This window comes from Psammomys obesus, unplaced genomic scaffold, assembly GCF_907164565.1.
Source record: "Psammomys obesus unplaced genomic scaffold, mPsaObe1.curated_primary_1811, whole genome shotgun sequence".
Lineage (NCBI taxonomy): Eukaryota > Metazoa > Chordata > Mammalia > Rodentia > Muridae > Psammomys > Psammomys obesus.
Window position 1 is genome coordinate 1,144,246 of NW_026590061.1, and position 18,428 is coordinate 1,162,673.

At 50.8% G+C, this 18,428-nt stretch overlaps 1 protein-coding gene across 1 annotated transcript in view; it reads left to right on the forward strand.

The window, feature by feature from the left end:
- The window catches only part of Tmtc1 (transmembrane O-mannosyltransferase targeting cadherins 1), a gene marked incomplete at its 5' end in the record, with an annotated part of 135,277 nt that overhangs the window by 102,493 nt on the left and 14,356 nt on the right, over nt 1-18,428 (forward strand). The window contains 2 exons of the mRNA XM_055605615.1: nt 189-356; nt 8,544-8,657. Coding sequence (XP_055461590.1) covers nt 189-356; nt 8,544-8,657 — 282 coding nt within the window. The remainder of the gene's footprint in view (nt 1-188; nt 357-8,543; nt 8,658-18,428) is intronic.

Here is an 18,428-nt window from a genome sequence, read left to right on the forward strand (position 1 = left end):
CCCACAGTGACCCCACACAGTGACCCCTGACCCACAGTGACCCCACAGTGACCCCCACACACAGTGACCCCTGACCCACAGTGACCCCCCACAGTGGCCCCCTACCCACAGTGACCCCACACAGTGACCCCACACAGCGACCTCCATCCAGCCCACAGTGACCTGCTCCTCCCTCTGCTGTGTTCCAGCATGGGCTACTGCATTCTCTTCGTGCATGGACTGAGCAAGCTGTGCGCTGGGCTGAGCAGGTGCGGGGCCAGCTCGCTGATGGCGTCCACTGTGCTGCTGCTGCTGCTCTTCTCCTGGAAAACTGTGAAGCAGAATGAGATCTGGCTGAGCAGAGAGTCCTTATTCAGGTACGATGACACGGGTAAATGCGCATTTCCTCCCACTCTCACTGGAGCAGGTTTGCTCCCCAGTGAAGTAACATGGCTATGACAGCATGTGTTAATCTAGAAAACGCTTCCAATAAATTTGAAATGAAAGATATAATTTTATTTGGGGTTTAATTTTAGATTTTTTAAGTGACAATAAAAGTTAACATGAACTCATTCTGCATGGATTTATGAGAGAAGGATGCTGGGTCTGTGAATTTGGGTGGAAACACCTACTGATGAGCCGGGCTATAAAATCAGTCACTGAAATGAAGTCTGCACGCCTCACTTCATCACTCAGCCGGGTTCAAGGGGAAGGTGAGCACTCAGCAGGAGGGGGAGGCAGGCAGCGGCGCTCCCTGGAATATCCCAGAGCGTTAAATCACGGTCTGCGACCTCACTGTTTATTTTAAACGTTAATTTTAGGTGAGGGAATGGAGACTTTATTTTCTGGTGTGTTTTTCTCCGTGATGGAGTTGTGTTCTGATGCAAGCGTGTCTGCTGAGTTGGCATTAGCAGCTCCGGAGCAGAGCACTTGCCAGACAGACTGGGCAGGTCCAGCATCACTCTTAGGGGTGTGTATTGCTGTGCATGTGTTATTTGCACATGTCCACATATATGAAGGTATGTGTGCCTGCTTACATATGCATAAGCCGTATACATGTATATGCGTGTGCATTCACACGTGTGCGTACATGAGTGCATATTTACATACATATATGTGACACAGATGTGTGTGATTTACACACACACACATAGGTTAACCTATAGCTTTCAGCCTATCCCAAAGCGTGAACGTGAGTAACCGTTGTGAAGGCGTGAAGGAGTGAACAGATAATGCAGATAGTCACGGCTCTGCCACCTTTTGTAAGGAATGTGTCTGAGGAGGGCGCAGTGGCACACTCTTTAGTCCCAGCACTCGGGAGGCAGCGGCAGGCGATCTCTGAGAGTGTGAGGCCAGCCTGCTCTACAGAGAGTTCCAGGCAGCCAAGACTACACGGCAGGACCCTGTCTCAGGGTGGGAAGGAAAGACTGGGTTTGCTCTCACCGCCCAACAATGTAAGGATTTTTAGCGTCGTTGACTCACAGTGCCGTTGGTGGCATCGTCGGCGTGGTGGTGCCCCCCGGTTCCCACAGAGGACTGCTGTAGGACGAGGCTGGTTGTCATGCCTAGCGATGTTTCGTGCCAGCGCTGCGTGGGTAGAAGGCATTATGCCCACATGCATTCCCTGTTCAGTCTGAGGTCTGTTCTCACTGTCCACCTTCTTCCAAACCAATGTCCTTCCACGTTCAGGTTTTTCAGCAATTTATTATTTTATGTACATTGATGTTTACCCGCATGCGTGTCTGAGTGAGGAGGGCAGATCCTCTGGAACTGGAGCTACAGACAGTTGTGAGCTCTCGGGTGGGTGCTGGAGCTCAGACCTGTGGAAGAGCGGCCAGTGCTCGCAACCATTTAGTCATCTCTCTAACTCCTTTCTTGCATTTTTTTTTGTAAACAAGTTTAATTTTTTTTTTTTAACTTTATGTGTATGAGTATTTACTTGTCTAGAGTCCACAGAGGCCAGAAGAAGGCATGGGTTCCCCAGGAACTGGAGTTACAATTGGCTGTGAGCCCTTATGTGAGGGCTGGGAATCAAACACAGGTGATCTACAAAAGCAGCCAGTGCTCCCACCTGCTGAGCCAGTGCTCCCTGCTGAGCCAGCGCTCCCTGCTGAGCCAGCGCTCCACACGCTGAGCCAGCGCCCCCCTTCCCTCTGGGTGACCCAGTGCTGTCATTAGGGCTGTTGGCAGGTCCTCGTGTCTGGAGGGTCACAGGCACTTGTGGCTGCACCACTAAGACAGTCTCTCTGCTGCTTAAGACAGACACTGGCTGCTTTTGCAGATCACCTGTGTTTGATTCCCAGCCCCCACATAAGGGCTCACAGCCAATTGTAACTCCAATTGTAACTGGTTTGCTTTTGTTCCTTTTAAAGCGTTCTTCCCTGGGTAGTTCTCACGGAACAGGGGCTCCCCCTAACCTTGTGCCCTAATCTAGGGTCATGTCAGCAACGCCGGGCTTTGAAGTTCAACACAGAACATCCTCTTGGTCTCTGTGTTTCATCTTCTTTCTCTCACTCTAATAGGTGATGTCTTTATGAAACGCTTTCCGGCTGCCCTGCCGTTATGGCAAGCGCATTCCCAGGATAAAGCTGCTCACTGGGAATGGCATCTTCCAGTGGTGTTTACTGCCTAATCAAAACAGCATAGGTGGGTGGGGGTGGGGATAGGCAGCATTTGCTCCAAGCCCAACAAGCTAGAGCTTAAGCCGTAGCTGATACCAGCAGTTCAAAAATAACAGCACCAAAATCAGAAGGCGCACTGACTCAGCATCCTGAAGCTTCTGTCCCTTTCGGTGGAAGTGTGTAGGAAGTGAGTAGTTGATCAGACGTGCAGCCATTCCACAGTTGTGCTGAAAGGGACTTTGGCCTGGGAGGCCTTAGAAGAGCAGGTGAATTTTTGTGTCAGGTGAAATCGAAGTGTCTGATGCTTCAGGTCAAACAGAGACTGTTCAGTCCTGGGGAAAGTGGGGGCCTGTGGAGCCTTTGTTCTTTCAGGCCAGACATGTGTGATTTCCTTTAAGTTAAGCAGAGACTGTTCAGTCCTGGGGAAAGTGGAGCCTTTGTTCTTTCAGGCCAGACATGTGTGGTTTCCTCTGAGAGAAACAATGTCATCTCACTTGGACATGTCACTGCTGGCTGCTGTGGCAGGGTGAGTGACTGGCGGTCACATCTGGAGTAGGCTTTCTGACTGCATGCTGAGCTCATCCATTTAACTGCTGGCTCTTGGGAAAATCACAGAAGTTCGTTGACAATGGAGAATAACAGTGTTTATCATCCAAGGGGCAGTGTGAGAATCAAACAGTGCATGAAAAATGCCTCAACAGGGTCTGCCGTGGGATAAACACCAAGTGACGCTCTCAGGTTTTGACTGTGCTCTGTAATAAGAGAAGAGAAAGATGCGGTGACAGAAAGAGGAAGGAGACTGAGGAAGCCAGCATAGTGCAGATGGTGCTGGTGTCCTGCGGCTCAGCAACTTCAGGATGAGCTTGACTTGTTCTTGGCCATGACTGACGTTTCTGCCCAAGTACTTACCAAGGCTCCAGCCTCTTCACATGTATTATAGGATAGAATAATTAGCATCCTCCCTAGAAATGATGAAGATGACCCATGGCAGGTGGGCACTTGGCCCAAAGTTTGGTTACAGAGGAGTGCTGTCCAAGCATCTGTCAAAGTACCTTTTATTCTCCTGACTTAATTGTCCTCTCGATGCTTACTGCCTCCATCTAACCCAGGCCTAGTCCTGGATCTTCTAGCCTCCATACAAGCTAACCTAGACGTAGAATGTTTTCAGCCTCAGAGACTTACTGCTGAGTAAGCTCACCCTTTCTAGTTCTAAGCTAACAGCTGGCTGGTTCAACTCAGCTGTTTTGGCTCAAACTCCTCGCCAAGCTGACTGATTCAGTCTGGCTTCACTCAGCTTGTGACTGAATTGCTCTGCTTGGCCTCATACTAACTTTGGCAATCTGTTCTAATCTCCGGTTCCTCATTCCCTGGCTCGTTCTGTCTTCACCTATGTCTAGCTTGTTCTCTGCTCAACCTGTCTCTGTAAACTTGTTCAGGTAAAACTGCTTCCTCTCCCCCCCCCCATATCTCTGCACTGTTCCCTTTTTAATCACCTCTCCTTCCTCTCTGTTCTCAATTCTGTCAAATCTTTCTCATTTTGTCTGAGTCTCAATTAGACCTCACTTTCAAATATGGCTGCTTCATTCTGTCAACTGACTTTACCTTCATTGTTTGGGATTTAAGGTGTGTGCTAAGGGTATTTCTGCATTCTGGCCAGGGTAGCTGTGTTGATGGATTAAAATCCTCTACGAGCGTCCCCACCTGTCTGTGGCACTATGACTCCTTGGGCCAAAGCAGGATTCAAGACTGAGGAGAACCAGCTCTCCTACGCTTTCCTTTGCTCTGACTCTGGCTGCCATTAGCGATGTTTTAATGTGTGGTCTCAATCTAGGGATTTGCCGTGATTCTACCAGCCTGTCAAGTAGTGTGAACAAAGCAATTTGATGTCTGAAAGCTCCGGAGAGACACCTGCCGCAGGTGGCTCTTCTCTACTTCTCAAGTTATCTAATAAAATAAGAGGTGTGAGGGAGACATGTCAGAATGCTGAGCTGAGTGATGGCTCAGTGGCTGAGAACACTGCCTGTGCTTCCGGAGGGCCTGGGTTCGATTCCTGACACCCATGTGGCAGCTCACAGCCATCTGTAACTCTAGTTCCAGGGATCGACGCCCTCTTCTGGCCTCTGCGGGCACTGCGCAGCCATCCATGCAGACAAGGCACACACACACACAAAAGCGAAACACAACCCAGAGTGTCGGCACAGCCCAGTGCTCTCAGCGTGTAGGCCGTGTGCACACCGACACGACTCTACTCGTGATGAGCTGTATGGCTTCTACCTCTCCTATTTGACATGATCAAAGTGAACAAGATCGTGGTGTCTTAATAAAGACGGTCAGAGTGAACTCCAGACTCACCCCACCTAACGGGGTGATTCGCTTGAGTTAACTCTGTTCCCATTTCTTTCTCCCTTGACTTTCTGTTACCATCATCCTTTCTCTGCTTCTGTGGGTTTAAATTCTTGTGCACACAGAATTTTTCTTTATGTAGCTTTTATAATGTGTTAAAGGCCACTCATGTGTCACACATGACACAATCTCTTTTTGTAAAGCTGAATAATACTCTATTGTACACACAAATCACAATTTCTTTATTTGTTCATCATTCGTGGGCCTTGTGTAACCGGGTTGATGGTGTGAATAGGGGAAGGATGTTTGTGCTGACCTTGGCAGTGATAGTCACAGTGAAGGGTGAGCACAGACTAGCAGAAACTGAATAAAGAAGCGGGCAGCATCGCACCACAAGGCCTCCGTCCTGGCTGTGCTGCTCCCGGGACTGTCGAGCAGGACTGTGAGTGGGGACTCACAGTCTCCATCTTGGGCTCCGTAGAGCAGTTGCTCTCAATGAGGCAGGAACAAGTGCAGCTTAACTGAGACACAAGAGAGCTTAACTGAGACACTCTCAGACTCTGGGTGGGACTGGAAACCAGTTCAGCCAGCGTTAGAAACTGTGGAGATTTGCAGAGGATGGAAGACAGAGTCCATGTGGGCCCTGGGCAAATAGCCACAGGAAGTGAGACTGACACAGTCCATCCTCCTTCAGCGGGGCGGAGTCTGGCCTCTGCTGTGTCCAGCTGACCTGTCTCCATGGGCTTGTCCCTAGCTTCCCACGGCTCTGTCAGGCCTCCACAGTTTCCTGAGCCCCAGCCAGAGGGCTTTAAGTGAGGCTAAATACAAAGCGGCCGTGATTTTAACCGTATTTGTTTTCATGTATCTCCCCATGGGCTTTATCCAATGCACGGAATTTCCTTACTGATAGTATCTTCATATTTAAGAATTAAATGAAATTTCATCTAGGAGACATGCTGAGGTCCAACTCAGTTGCCCGCACAGCAGGTTCTTCTCTTGTCATTCTTCCTCATTCTCATTGACTGTTCTCCTTCCTCCCTTAGTTAAAATAAGTCCCAGGAGTTTTCTGTCCAGATAGTCCTCTGCCCTGTCCACCTGTTTTCAAGAGCATCTCCTGCCCACTTCCCTTCAGCCCTTTGGGCCTGGCTCCCCTCCCTGCCACCTACTGGCCTGATGGTCAAGTCAGGTTCATGCAGCAGGTGCACATGACAAGCTGGTCTTCTCCTGGTCCCACCCTCCTTGTATTAGCTTCAGGGCATGGGGGTGACCCCGGGCCTCTGATCTCAGCTGCAGACAAGCATCTGGTGGGAAATACAGCATTTGGGCTCAGCTGTGTGGTGCTTGGACACCCTGCTGACTGCTGATCCTTATGCCTTGTTGAGAGCACGGCTGTGGGGTTTACACTGAAGTTAGGGGCTCAGCACCAGCTTTACTGCCCCCCTAACTTCAGGTCATTGTTGATGCCTCGGCATCCGGCTTTCCTGCTTTTGCAGTCAGAGTTGGGGAGAGGAATGCTAATGAATGAAGTCATTAAGAAGGGCCTGAGCCAGGGGCTGCTGCCATTACAGGAAGAGGATGGAAGAGCTTACCCACTGGGCACGTGGACAAGGAGAGGTGTGGGAGGATACAACTAGAGAGGAGAGGTCCACAAGCCAGGAGCAGGGCCCACCAGGACATCGGGCTCACAGGACGCTTCATCTCAGAAACTGACCTACGCTGATCTTCGGTTTTATCAGAATGTTTCACGGTGGCTGGGACAGGCTGTCACAGAGCTAAGCGAGGCTGGTAGTGTTCAAAGTCCTCATCTCATTAATCACAGAATAATTGTTTCTGTGATATTAGCATAGGCTGGATAGTGCATGATTAATTTTGATAAATCTTACAATAGAGATATCAGTTGATAGTCATCTTTCTGGTGATGGTTCACTGTTATACTTAGTCTGTAATTATTGAAAGAAAGAAAACACAAAGAAGGATAACCTGAATGAAGGAAGGGAGAGTACAACTGGTTGGCCTGTGGAGGACGGCCTGGTGGAGTCCATCGCAGACCCTGCCACCTTCCGCCTGCTTCTGCTCTCTCCTTGCCACACCCACCCTTCCTCTCCATCCTTGCCACCCTGCTTCCTCCTGCCCTCGTCTCTGCGGTTCCACAGCAGAAGGCCCTGCTGCCTGCACTTTATTCCTGCACAGCAGCCACCACAGTCCGCAAACACCAAATTGTTGCTCTCGTTCTGTGAAAGCTCTGCCTTGACTCCCCCACTGCTTTTCAGGGAAACCCGGTGTTTTCTCCTTGATCACTGGGCTCTCGGTCTGTCTGCGACCTGGTAGCTCTTAGTGTCTCTGGGCTCCCTGTCCCCATGCCCCTGCTCTCATTTCCCTGCATCTTCTGCTGGGCCGCTGGGCTCAAAGGCCTGCTGAGAGGCCGCTTAAGGGAGGAAGGCCTTTGCCTCACCGTTTGGGAAGGTAGAAACTATCATACCCAGGAGAACACGGTAGCAGGAGCAAGAGGTGTCAAGTCCCATTACTTTCACACTCAGGCCGCGTGTGCTTAGGACATGTCACTGCCTTGTCCTCAGCTGCCACCGGCTCTTCTCTATCCTGGAAGCCATAGCTCTGTGCCTGCTGTCTGGAAGTTCTGTTTCGTTCCGGACTGAGCTCACCGTGAGCTTCGGATGTGCTTCCCCTTGGGAATGTCTGTTTGCCCATCTCTCCTAACTGGCTTCAGGGTCTAAGGACACGCTCCCTGGCCACCTGTGCTGGGCCGCTCTGCACAGACCCTGAGTGACTGTAGCATATACTTTTGTAAGCTGGTTTTATAAAGCCGCCAGACTTCTGGGACACTGCATTTTAGACCCTGGCATGTGGTCATTATCTTGAAGCCCAAACTTCCTGACCCTTTGCACCATGTTGGAGGAAGCTGAAGGAAGGCTCAGAGCAAGGGTACCTCATGGCAGACTTCATCTTATGCCTTAAAGCAGCGCTTGGTAACGGCTGCAATTCTCACCGTAGGAGAATCTTGCTGCCTTGTATCTCTGTGTTGCACACACAGAATCACTTCCACTGCTTCGTTTTCTATCTGTAAATAAATAGCCTTTGCCTGAGGTAGACATGAGAGGGGGAGGGCCTGCCCAAGGCTAGAGTCCCTCAACAAGGGACTGGCCCACCTTCTTCAGGGTCTGACTTCAGTAGGTCAGGTCCCCTGCCCGCTGCACCCTCAGTTGGAAGGACAGACTGGCCTGGGCAGTTGGAGGCTCTGTCCTGGTTGTGCTCTGTTCCCTCCTGCCTGCAGCTGGGCTCTGCTCAGCCCTGACCTGAAGCCTCAGCCAAGATGACCCTACCACGCCCTCGGTGTCTCCGTCGAGAGAAGGCGTTTCCCTGCAGACATTCTGTGCCCCCTTGGTCAGGGGTGTTGTCATTCGGCTGTGCACACCTGCCGTGGCTTTGGCTCCTTCCCTGTGGAGTCACTTGTGTAACTCACCATGTTCAGAAGCCTGGGATGAAAACAGTGGACATTCAACGCAGCCTCCTGAAGCTGGGAGTAAAACCAAAGAGCTGACCAAAGCATGATTTTTGTTTTCTTTCTTTTAATATCCACTGTAGGTCTGGAGTTCAGACTCTGCCCCACAATGCCAAGGTTCATTACAACTACGCAAATTTCCTGAAAGACCAAGGCCGGAACAAGGAGGCGATCTACCACTACAGAACTGCCCTCAAGTAAGCCACTGCCCTATGCTGTGACGGGCCTGCTCCTGTCATCGCCCCCTTCCCATGTGTGGGTGCTCCTGGCCCTGGACAGGGGGCGAGGGCTCGGCGTTCAGGTCAGCACACACTCAGCCTTCCTCCTGCTTCCATGTGCAGCGTGTTGCTGCACACAGCCCAGGCTGGTGAGACTCAGCGGGTGCACACGTGTGAAGCAGGAGCCTCTTGCTAAAAATGCTTGTGTAACCGTGGCACACGTGGGGAGCATTTGTCTTAGACCTTTCAGCAGTGTGTGTATAGAAAGCCTCGGCCTTGCATGTCCTTTTTCACAGGTGTATATGTTGATGGGGTGTGCACCTGTGCATGTTTACTGGGCCTGAGGTCACCTCAGGTGTGATTTCTTAGGCTTCATGCACTTTGCTTTGAAACGGTCTCGATGGCCTAGGAACTACTAATTATACAGAACTGACTGGGCCTTGAGACCCTGTCTCAAAAAAGCCAAAACAGGAAGAGGCAGAACTATTCCATCACAGGAACACACGAAGTATTCTCTGCCCTTAATGATGGTGTCTCACCGTTTCTCATGTGTCCCTGAAGGAAGGGAACAGCAGTCAGTCTGTCCAGCAGTGTTGGTGGGAGAGTAAATGTGACCCTGACCCACAGCTGAGCCAAACACTTTATTAAATGACATTCCCTGGCGGTTGACCACACAAAATTCTGTAGTAGCCGGTTTGGTATTTCCGCTCCTTTCCTGTGAAACAATAAAAATAAATATTTGCTTCCCGGAGAAATATGGTCCCTGAAGAATGGGGGAAGACAAAGCTATAAATCCAGTGCTGAAATTAGTGAATTATTTAATGCTCTCACCCCGATCCCAAACATTCCTGATTTAAAGTCTTGTTCTTGTATGGACTCCTCTCCATAGTCCTTTAGGGGACACGAGCATTGCTTTGGGGCTCGGCTCTCCTGTTCACACTGAATTTTGACACTGAAGCCCAAGAGTCCCATGTGAGAGAAGCAGAGAGAGTGGGTGTGTCCACCGTCCACCTCCGAAGCTCTCTGTGTGTTGTGTAGGAACAAGCCCCATTTCACAGTAGTGATAGGAGGAGGAAGGTCGGGGCATCCCAGACGTCCAGCTTTTGCACTAACAGTTCCCACGCAGTGACTTACCCAGTGAGTCCAGAGGAGGAGCTGCCTGAACAGCCGCAGGAGACGCCGACCGCACAGTTGGCTGTTTGACTGATTGACTAGTTGTGAAAGTTAAAAGCAGAGAACCATAAGCAGGTCCCCACTCTCCTCCTTCCTCCCCTTCCCTCCTCCCCCCTCCCCTGCCATCCTCCTCTTCTTTTCTGTCCCTCCTTCTCCCTCCCCCATTTCTCTCCCCAGCTCCCTCTATATTTATTTTGCAAGCGTCTCAGTTGCCTCAGTTGGCCTTGAACTTGCAATTCTTCTGCCTCAGCCTCCCAGTAGCTGTGCTTGTAATGCCTGCACCATAGGCCCGGCCTTATGAACACTCCTCAGTATCTTGTTGGCCTTGAAATTTCAAATGTGCAGTCATTCACCAGGTTTCTAGTAACAAACAGGCGAACACAACTCCTTCGGAGCGTGCTGGTGAGACTTGGCGATGGCGGTGGCTGCGCTCAGTCACGGTGTGTTAGAGTAGAAGGCGAAGACACTGCGGTCATTTCATTAGACCAGCTAAGATTTTTTTTTCTTATTTTCCTCCAATCTTTTACAGCTGCTTCACAAATGATTGGCAATTTTTTTTTAACAAACCCTTCTTTTTCCAGTATTTCTAATTTTTACCTGCTTTTCTTAGAAATAAGAAATTATTCTTCCCACACATATATTTTACCTGTCTGTAAAATATTTCAAGGCAGTGAATACTGTGAGTGAGTTTTAGCAGTTGTTTGTTTAGCTGGCGGGAGCAGAAGGGCTGAGTCCGAGCTGTTAGCGTCAGTACGGTTGCTTGCCTTAGAGGCTGTCTGGAAGTCTGGTGGTACAACTAACAGTCCCACTGCTGTGGTGGTTACGGGCTCTTCTTTCTGCTGTCTACAGCTGCTGCATGGGTAAATCCCAGTTGTTAAGCCACATTGGCCAAGAACCAGCACCTGGGACAGAGATTAAAGTTGTCGTTGTCCAGGTGGCTCAGAAAGACTTCTGGCTGAGCAAGGTGGTGCACTCTTGAAATCCCAGAATCTGAGCCGTGAAGCTTGACTGTGGAAGTTCAAAGTCAGCCCAGTCTACAGAGGGATTTGTAGGCCTGCCAGGGCTGCATGGTGAAGGATCGCTTTAACTCTCCCATCCCCAAAGAGAGAGAATGGTGTAAAGGAAGGAGGGAGAGGCAGAGATGGGAGGAGAGGTGGCAAGGGTGGGGAAAGGAAGGAAGGAAGGAGCGAAGGAAGGAAGACAGACAGCCAGACAGCCAGGACTCTCGCCTACCAGAGGAGGCTCCATGGAACATTCATTCTCTTAAGTGTCATCCCCGACACATACTCTACATGAAGGAGTCTATCGTGGTGGAGGCCTGCGACCTTCTGCCTCCGAGAAACTCTTCTCACAAACATGGCTTCACCTCAAGCTCAGGGTTAAAATTTACCAGCACAACCCCAACGGTGCAGGCAAATTTCTGGATGCCCGCTTTAAAGCCACTCTCGGGGAGGGGGCATGTTGACGAGGTTCACAGCACCAGGCTGAGTTCCCTCTTGTGCCACAGGCCGTAGTCAGTGCAGAATGACTGATCACACCCGCACCTTCGTGCACCGTTGCACCGTGAGCACATCCTGCCGGGCAGGCCGGCCAGTGCTGTGTGCAGAGCTCATCACAGCATAATTCCGCTCTTGGGTTTCTCCCCAGCAGCCCACAGAGCGCTCTGAGACTTGGAAAGCTGGCCTGTGGGAGGAAGTGTTCAGGTCAGTTCCGGCTTGATCCATCCGTGTCCCGCAACCTAAGCGTGTTGTATCTGCAGCAGCAGGCTCTTACTGTCTGGTCATGGGCGGCCAACAGCAGCGGCGACAGCCTGGTTCTTCTGGGGGGAGGGTGCCCTGGGGCTTCCCTGACCCATACGTGATCGGAGATGTCGTTCTTACTTTTCTATTTCTGTGACTGAGGCGACTTATGGAAGAAACCGTTCTGGGTGCTAACAGGCGCAAAGGGAAAGTGCCAGACCAGCATGGTACGGGGCACGGCAGCAGGCACGAGGGCATGGCACTGAAGTAGCATGAGAGCTTAGGTCTTGATCCATATACACAAGGCAAGAGAAGCCTGGGGACGGCACGGTGCTTTGAAACCTCAGAGCCCACCCCGGTGACACCCTGCAATACTTTCCTCACCCTTCTCAAGAGCTCCGCCAACCGGGGACCAGCACTGAACTATATGAGCCTTTTGGATCTCCACAGGAGGCACCCCACAGTGGACCGGGCTCTTTCCCGTGGGATAACTAAGCTCTCTCTTGTTCAAAAGAAAACTCTTCGTGCTGGTTGGTTCCCACTGCTGACTGACTGAGCAACACCTGGGGCATTGGTGAGGAGCACTGCTGGGTGTTTCCAAGGAGGGAGACCTGCTCTAGTGTCGCTGGCCCCGCTCCACAAGCTGGGGTCTTCAGCCAGATGAAAAGGGGAAAGGGAAACTGAAGAGAATGAAGAGCTGGCTGAGTGCCAGGATTACCCTTTGGGATAGGTGTGAGCCTAATTTCTCCCTGCCTTCCCACCGTGATGCATTCTACCTACTCAGAGTAAACCCTCCCTCACCTAGGTTGCCTCGGTCAGGCGTTTCACCACAGGTACGAGAAAAAGAAGTAAGACCCCGCCCACCGCTTGGTCAGCTAACACGGAAAGAACGGAACTAAAGGCTTTGCAGTTAGCTCAGTTTCTAGAATAGACTTGTCAGGAGAACACAGCCCTTCGGCAGAGTTCTTTGTACTTCCTCCTGCACAGGATGACTGGCGTTCCTCGGGGAGGTCCTCAGGTTGAGATAAGTGTTGTCGTTAGACTGGGAAGCAGCCTGATGCCTGCTCCCCCGGCTCGCCGGCACTGGTACGCTGGAGCGCCTTTACAGCGCTGTTCATCATGCTGCAGTGCGGGCGTTAACGTCAGGAGTCAACAAGAGCTAAGAGCCTTACGTCTGTGCTGATGGACCTTCCAGATGTCTTTCTTGTGAGCACGCCAGCCACCTCGAGTCTCTGGAAAGAAGTGAAATCCCAGTGTGGTTTATTAGCCAGGGGGAGATGGCTTCGGCTGCTGTGGTATCTTTATCTGTGAGGGGCTAAAGAGCTTTCCAATGTCACCAGTAGGCATTTGAAATGTTTTTCCTTCTTCCTGTTGATGAACCAAGAAGAAATTACATTCTTAATCTATATACATGCTGCATGTACATACGTATCACACGCACACATGCATACACACATGCATATCGACACACATGTATGTGTTGTTTTATCATGTCTCATAGTCATAGAGTTTAAGGAACTAACTTTACTTTATTTAGAAACGTACTGAATTTAGTGAAATTATGGCCAAGTTATCAACTGAGTTTTGAAATGAAAGGGTCATTATTTCTCTCCAGGAAAGTTCCATGCTTCCTGGCTGTCTTTTTCCTCCCACGTTTCACTTTCATTGAACCAGCTTATGCGGCTTCCCAGGATCTAGGCTCTGGGGCAGAGGTTTCCGTGCAGGCCGCCTGCCCAGAGCACTCTCCTAATCATGGGAAGGGAGCAGAGAGCAGGATGGACGGGGCGTGCAGTGACCCTCATCAAGCTCGCTGACCCTGCGGACTTCTGCAGGGGGGCTGACCCTCAGAGCCTTCACGAGCAGATGTCAGTCTAAACAGCCCTGCACCCCAGGTTCCTGGTGGGGACACAGTGGGCGTTGTCAGCACCCGAATTCCTTGCGGCTGGGAGTGACTGGCTCAGAACTGAGGGAGGAACAGCCCTGGGTTGCCTCTTTACAGGCAGATTTCACAGCATCTCAGAATAGAGTATGACTATCAGTGAGGACGGTGCTGCCTACTTCAAATTGGCGGATCTCATTATCCCTGTAGCAGGCTTAAAGTAATGTCCACATCACTTGGCAAATACATTTGGAAGCATTCTGTCCAGGTCCAACACCCCTGCTCTTCCACCTGTTACCCAGACGCTGTAGCACAGCTTGCCCTTGAACTGGAAACAGCCCTTCTGCTCTAGCCTCCCAAATGCTGAAATTATACTTGTCCACCACTATCTCAGGCACAGTTCTGCTGCTCTGAAGACACCTTGACGGAGGCCATTTTATTGAGGACTTGCTTATAATTTCACAGGGTCAGTCCGTTATCAGAGCAGGGAGCATGGTGGCGTGCTGGCAGCGTAGCCTTGGATCTGAGAGCGTCACAGCCTGACCTGCGCAGGCAGAGGGGGAGATTCTGGGCCTGGGTACACCCGCATCAAGGCCACACTTCCAATAAGGGCATCCCTCCTAAGCCTCCTAAGCCTGCAAATACCTGAGCCTGTGGAGGCTGGGTTTGCTCACACCCTATCCTCAGGGCTTCTGTGAGGTGATTTCCTTCAAACTCACATCCAGAGAGTCCAGTCAGACACATGAGTGCACAGTGTGAGCCGGCCTCCTTCAGCGGTTGAAGCTGCTCACAGCATTACCATTCAGGAGAGTGAGGCCTGGAGCACACTGTCTCAGGACTCGGCAAGCCAGGGAGCCAAGTCTTCCAGCACATTTCCTCTCCACAGAGGCTGCCCCCCCCCCCCCCCCCCTGCGTATGTGTGGCTAGTTCTTTATTGTGTATGGACACATGTATGTATAGTTGCATGTGCACAGATGTGGAAGCCAAGGCTAATATTTGGAGTCTTTCTTAATTGAGGTCTGTTGTGGTTTGAATGGCCCATGTAATCTCAAATATTTGGGAGAGATTTTTTTTTTTTTCCAAGACAGAATTTCTCTGTGTAGCCTTGGCTGTCCTGGGCTCACTTTGTAGACCAGGCTGGCCTTGTACTCACAGAGATCCACCTGCCTCTGCCTCCCACAGTGCTGGGATTACAGGCATGTGCCACCATGCCCAGCTGGTAATCACAAATATTTAAATATTTGATCCCCAGTTGGTGGAACTGTTTGGAAAAGATTAGGAGGTGTGGCCTTGTTTGAGGAGGTGTGTCCCTGTAGGTGGGCTTTGAAACTTCAAAAGACTCAAGAGTCTGGTCTCTCAGAGTCTCTGTCTGTCTCTCTGTGTGTTTCTGTGTGTGTGTCTGCCTCTCGGCTGTGTCTCAAGATGTGAGCTGCTGCTCCACCACCATGCCTGTCTGTCTGCCTCTTCTATGATTTGACATGGCCATGGCGTCTCTCACTTGACATCTGTCCATCAGTGTGCTGCTGCAGCTCTGCTTCTGCCTTATTTTGAGCTCAGGGTCTTTTCATCTCCATGATGGAAATGATCTGACTGGCAGTTCTTTCTTTAAATCTGTCACGATGACTGTCCTTCTTCTGGCACTTCCCGTTGCTTTGTAAATGTCCTTTAGATGCTCCAAATTTAAACATGTCTGCACATGGTCTCAGTTCCTTCTGCTGACATGGCAGACGGTTCATTTACTCTGTGCCTCCCAAGTGACACAGTCTCTTAGACAGCCACAGCCTCCTCTTGTATCCCTCCCTGCTCTGGCAGACCCTCTCCCCGGCCTCCGAACTGCTCTCCGACGCTGCCTCCCAGCAGATGGCTGTGGCATCCCCTGATTCCTGGAGCACTTGGCTTTCCCGGCCACGCCATCTCACTATGGACACCTTCTTTACCTGGCTGGTTTTGAGCATGGTGATGCGTGCTGTTGGTCTCCCTCTACCAAACCTCACTAAACAGTTGCCTCCCTTTCTTCTGTTTGGGTCTTCAGTTTCTTCATATCTCCTTTGCCTGTCTTCCCTCTACCACAGCTGCCTGGCAGGCCACAGGCATTTCTGCCTTTTCCCCCTGTGCCGTGCACTCGGCTGCTCACATTCCCCGCAGAGCCTGCCCGTGTCCACCTCGTCTTGGTAAACTGTCTGTGCTTCGCTGAGCTCTTTGGCCTGGCTTCCTTTCTCTGGACTGCTGTCGCCACAAGTTCACATGGCAGCATGAACTTGGGAGAAAGGAGCCTAAAAGTGAGGTGGACTGAAGTCACATCCAATAGTCAACTTTATTCAGAGCATCAAGTCATTTATGTTCTGAGGTCTTTCTGAGGGCTAGGCAAGGTCATGTGAGCAAAAGTTCACTTAGTTCACAAGGACAAGGTCACATGAGTTTAGGCTATCTGCGGTCACAAGGACAACATCGTTCTGAACGATGGGTAAGATGCTGGGTGACCTGAAGTAAAGCCCTTCTGTAATTACACCTGGGAGGGACACAAAAGCTCATTCTAAGAACAGTCCCTGTCATGGAGGAACAGAGGCCACAGACTCCTGTCTCCTCACACAGCCACACTCATGTTCCGACAGAAAGCTGTTAATCCTAATCTCCCCAGGCCAAGAGTGGTGCTTCTGATGAGGAAAACCTTGGTTTTCGGGAAGGAGAGATACAGCCTGGCTGGTGACCTGATCTGACGTCAGAGCACAGCTGTGGTGATGGATGTTTTTAGCCCATTGTGTCATTGATTCACGTAGAAACTGTGCAAGAAGCAGCTAACTCACACCCATACCCAGCACCACGCTCTGTCCCTTAGGCTCACAGGCGCGTGAGCCAGTTTTCTGTCCACCGCATCACTCATCCAGAGTCCATGACTCTTGGCATCTGGAAACGCGAGCTGTACAAACCTGAAAAGAGCAGAGACGTGTGTTGCTCTCCCAACCCCTAGAAGTGGATTCTCTGGAGTAAGGACAGTGCAACCATTTACAAGTGACTCACTTCCTGAGAGCTTAGAGAAAATGTTTTCACTCTGCAGAGCCTTGGCCAAGGCCCTGGGCAGACTTCCTCCACCGCAGCACTGGGGTCACTGAGGAGAAAGGTGAGAGGCCATGGTCGGACCCTACGGCTCTCTTGAAGGGACCAGGAGCCCAGAGCCCAGACTTAGGCTGCCCAGTGCCAGGGATCATCCAGACAGCCAAAGACACAAACCCAGGACAGCGTCAGTCTCAGCCAGGGCCCGTTAGTGACAGGACGATTGAGTCTGTGCGCAAAAGGAACCAAGCACATAAAACATGCAAAGTTGGTCTGTCAGCTGCTGAAGAGAAACTTATTTTGTGTACACGTCAGTCCAGGGAACTGGAGCTACCGTCGGAGAGGTATAGTTCCCCTAGCCAGGTTTCTCTCTGTGTGTGTGTGTGTGTGTGTGTGTGTGTGTGTGTGTGTGTGTGTGTGCGCGCGTGCGCGCTTTCTCAACAGGAAACAGAACATAAACGCCCTGCCTTAGGGTATTTAATCTCGAATAGCCTAGCCTGAGGCGTGAAAACCAGACGCTTGATCAGGTATGTGTGCTCTGGAAGGGGGTTGCGAACGGTAGCGTATGAGTTGATGTTTGAACAGTAACACTAGTGGGAAGGTGCTGAAAGGGTGAAGGCTTTAAAAATTTAAAATACATGAGCAAAACAAAGCACAAGGCCAAACCTTAATCCCAAACAGCCACATCCCTGGCCTTTGCAGACCAGCTGGAGGATGGCACAGCAGGTAGGAAGGAGCTCTTGAAGAGCAAGCTCGGTGGTTTGTGCTCAGATCCAGCACAGGGTCAAGGGCCACATGTGGCTGCGCTTGTGGGTTGTCCCAGGACGGGCAAGCGGGGGTGGGGGAACAGTGGGGTTTGCTGGCTGCCAGCCTGGTTCCAAGAGAGACCCTGTCGAAAAAGAAGAAGGCAGACAGTGACAGAGCAGGGCACCAAAACTCCTGCCCTACACACATACACACACACACACACACACACACACACACACACACACACAGACGTGTATACTTGCACACCCACACAAACCTTCCTCACTTCCCGTACACTGTGCTGCTCTAACCCTGAGGGCATGGCTGCTCCACTTGGAGGGGAAGGTTTTCATTGTAGGTGTGAGGCAGAGTACAGGCAGAGCCACCTGAAGGAGTCCAGAGCAGGGAGAGGACGTACAGGACAGAACATGGCCAACGGAAGGGACTTGGGCATGAGGACGGAGAAAGAGGAAGACAGAGGATGAGGGCAAAGGTGACCGGGGAAAAGGGGCGAGAACACTTGGCTGAAATAGGGTTCTTGGAGAATGGGAAGCTGGGGGTGAGAGGGGGAGAAGCCCAAGAGTCGGAGAAGTTTAGGGTAGGGGGTGAGAAGAGCAGAGAGGAGCCAGGGTGCCAATATGGACTGCGTCTCAAATGCCTGTGATTCTGAGAGAGCCTGGTGGCCAGCGTGTGCTCTGGTATGCTAATAACACAGGCAGCCATTGTGTGGAGTCTTTTGGACCTTACAGTAATGATGACTTTTAAGATAGCAGACGATGTTTTTAGAGTGCATAAGTATCTCTGTAGCCAACAGTTTTACATGTTGCTTTGATTTCACTTTTCCCTCTGAGACCTGGTTCATATTAGACCATAATCTAAGTGAATTGCTTAGAGGAAATAATAAAATAATAATAAAATATTCTAAATAGAAGCCTCAATTCATAGCAATTCATTTATTTGCTGAGGGCTGAATGACTCATGTATTTGGGGAAACAAATGGGTCAACAGGAATAACCTTTTTAACACCTAAGAAGACAAGTGTTTCTGGGTGTGTGTGTGTGAGAGAGAGAGGAGACAGGCTGGAGAGAGAGAGGAGACGACAGGCTGGAGAGAGAGAGGAGACAGGCTGGAGAGAGAGAGGAGACAGGCTGGAGAGAGAGA